General features: G+C 36.5%; 1 protein-coding gene across 1 annotated transcript; it reads left to right on the top strand.

Annotated features, from left to right (window-relative positions):
- Positions 1 to 448: 448 nt before the first annotated feature.
- Positions 449 to 2,645, top strand: LOC129249944 (uncharacterized). The gene is made up of 2 exons (XM_054889607.1): positions 449 to 2,065; positions 2,430 to 2,645. Exons 1-2 carry the CDS (start codon positions 675 to 677, stop codon positions 2,431 to 2,433), a joined length of 1,395 nt encoding a protein of 464 aa, XP_054745582.1. The 5' UTR covers positions 449 to 674; the 3' UTR covers positions 2,434 to 2,645.
- The last annotated feature ends 686 nt before the right edge of the window (positions 2,646 to 3,331 follow it).

Consider the following 3,331-nt stretch of genomic DNA (forward strand, 5'->3'; position numbering starts at 1 on the left):
TAAGAACGTCTCCGAGCGTTCGAAAGTAGGCGGAGCACGAGCCGGAGTAGCACCTGGTTCTGCTAGCCGCTATACTTTTGTTCTCCACTTATATTGTGTTTGGGACCCTAAGATAATAATACAAAGGTCTAGTTTATACCTGAAACCTATGTTGAGGAATTTTAAGTTAAAAATATGTGAACTCATCAGTTAAAAGTGATCTTCCACGTGGACAAGTTGTGTTTCTGCTCAGTTTGTGTATTTCTCAGTGTGTATAGTTTAATTAATTAAAGTAAAAAATGCCTCGCAAAATTAGCAGAGAAACTCGTAGAACTTCCAAAGCACAGTTGTCTCGAAGAAATAAACGGAAGAACGTTTTTAATCCGAAAACCGTGGAATATGATGAGAGCAGTTTCAGCGCCTCAGCAAAAAAATTTAAAGCGCAAGAGGAAATATATGTAACTCGCGATACGTCAGTTGAATATAGAATTTTAAATTTTATAACTGTGTTTACGGCTATTAGTGAGTATGTATTGTGTAAAACTTGCCGTGAGCCAGTAAAATTTGAAACAGCCTCAGAACGTGGACTTGGTTTCAAAATTGTTATCTTATGTGATAAATGTAATCCTCGTAGTGTAAACTCTTGTAACTATGTCAAACACTCGTATGAAATAAATCGACGATTTATATTTGTGATGAGAACCCTTGGGTTAGGTTTGAAAGGTGCTACTCAATTTTGTGGGCTAATGGACATGCCAGCTTTTTTGCTCCAAACTTCATATGATATGATCGTTAAAAATATCCACGAATGTGTCTCAGTAGTCACAGATAAACTTTTAAAAAAAGCTTGTGTTGAGGAAATGAATGCCACGGCTGAACAGCAAGGTGATGAACATAAGAGTGATTTAACAGTCTCGGGAGATGGAACTTGGAAAAAAAGAGGATTTACTTCTCTATTTGGAGTTACATCTCTAATTGGATACTACAGTGGAAAAATAATTGATCTTTTAGTTAAAAGCTCTTACTGTAAGCAATGCGAGCCTTGGAAATCTCACAAGGATACGACTGAATATCAGGAATGGTGGGAAGAGCACAAAGACGTATGCTCAGCTAACCACAAGGGGTCATCAGGAAAAATGGAAGTTGATGCTGTTATTACCATGTTCAAACGTTCATTGGAAAAGTTTCAAGTTCGTTTTATAAACTACATCGGTGATGGTGACTCTAAAACTTATTCGGGGATTTTGAAGGCTGCTCCTTATGGTGAGACAGAAGTAACGAAGAAAGAATGTATTGGGCATGTTCAAAAAAGAATGGGCAAACGGCTAAGAGACATAGTAAATAATACAGTAGAAGAAATGAAAGATAAGAATGGAAAAACAAAAAAAAAAAAGTTACTTGGTGGCAAAGGTAAATTGACTGGGAAACTTATTGATAAATTAACTGTTTACTATGGTTTAGCGATTAGGAGACACTGTGATTCTGTTGACAGTATGTATAAAGCCATTTGGGCATCTTATTTCCATAACTGCTCTACAGATAAAAACCCTCAGCATGATAATTGCCCTATAGGAGAAAACTCGTGGTGTTCGTGGCAAAAAGCGCGAGCCTTGGGAACTTGGCCCAGCTATAAACATGATTATGAGGCCTTACCACCTGATGTTGCATCAGCTATTTTTCCAATTTACGAAGATCTAAGTAACAAAAAATTATTGGAACGATGCGTTGGTGGTTTTACCCAGAACAATAATGAAAGTTATAATCAGCTGATATGGAAAATAACTCCAAAAATTATTCCAGCTGGCTCTAAAATTATTGAAATAGCTGCAAACATTGCAGCCGGGGTCTTTAATGAAGGTAAAACATCTCTTCTTTATTATATGAGTGCTATGGGATTATCACTTGGACCCAATGCTCATTCCTACGTGAGCAAAGAGGACGCAGAGCGCATCTCAATTTCGGACGCAAGAGCGCAAGGGTCGACGCGCGAGGGGAGAATGGCTCGTAGACAACAACAACTAAACATTTTGGACGCAAACGACGAAGCAGAGGGTTCCTCTTATGGTGCTGGAATAGATGACACGATGTAAGTTGAAAAAAAAAATTTTTAATTTAGTGTAAATCGTTCCCGAAACTTTAAACGCGTTTATCTCAAAACCGTGTTTTCAGAGTCGGTGAGCAAAATTTCTCCGAAACCGCTAAACCGATCGGTTTGAAATTTTCACACGACTTACTCAGATATATTTTTCAGGTAATGATCGAAGGAATAAGGTTTTGGACAATAATTTCGATTTTTTAAGCCACTTTGAAGTGAAAAATTTTCATGAAAAACTGAATTTTTTTTTTGAACAGCCGCCATTTTGTCAAAAATCAAAATTTTGACTAGACCTTCGATCATTACCTGTATTTATTTATTACTAAACTAAATATTTTTGGTTTTTGGTTTTCAGATAATTTGGACCAGAGATATCTTGCTCACCGCCAAGCACTTTTTTTTGGAGGTCTTTCCGCAGATCATCTACAGGAGCTAGGGGATCCAATATTTTTTAAAATAAACCACTGATTGTTAAAGTACATTAAATTCTGTTTAATTACATTTTGTTCATTAATGTATAAAATAAAATGCCTCTTTGGAAAAAATTCACAAAAAAACGCGTTTTTTCTGCCTCGCAAGTGGATATAACCCCTTAAAAAACAACAAAATAAAAATCTGCCCAGCAGCCAAATATCTTGGAATAACTATTGACGAAAAAATAACATGGAAGCAGCATATCATTAACAAAAGAAATCAAATCAAGAATAAGTACCGGCAATTAAGTTGGCTAATCGGACAAGCATCAAAACTATCACTGTATAATAAAGTGACTATATACAAAACAATTATTACTCCTATCTGGAAATACGGAATAGAAATATGGGGAACGGCTAAAAACACAAATATTCAGCTCATACAGCGAACATAATCCAAAATATTACGAAATATAACAAATGCTGGTTGGTTTATTTCCAATGAAGCCATACATCGTGACTTAAACGTAGCCACTATCCAAGAAACAATCACAAAATGTAGCACTAAGCATATACAGCGACTGTCAGTCCACTAAAACGAAGAAATGCGTAAAATATTGGGAGGTTGAATTAGTTTTAAAGGTGACACACAGATGGCGCTATTTATCACTTTATCGCGTTGGCAATACTGAATATATATTCATGACAAAGCCTCATCCCTAGGCTTTGTTTATCAGTATCTGTCATTTCGCTGAAGTATAAACAACGTAGTGTTTTCGTGCTCCGAGTATGTCAACTTTCGTGCCGTCGAAACGCAATTTGCGGGAAGCTTTGCTTTTCTGCT

The sequence above is a fragment of the Anastrepha obliqua genome, chromosome 6 (assembly GCF_027943255.1).
Source record: "Anastrepha obliqua isolate idAnaObli1 chromosome 6, idAnaObli1_1.0, whole genome shotgun sequence".
Lineage (NCBI taxonomy): Eukaryota > Metazoa > Arthropoda > Insecta > Diptera > Tephritidae > Anastrepha > Anastrepha obliqua.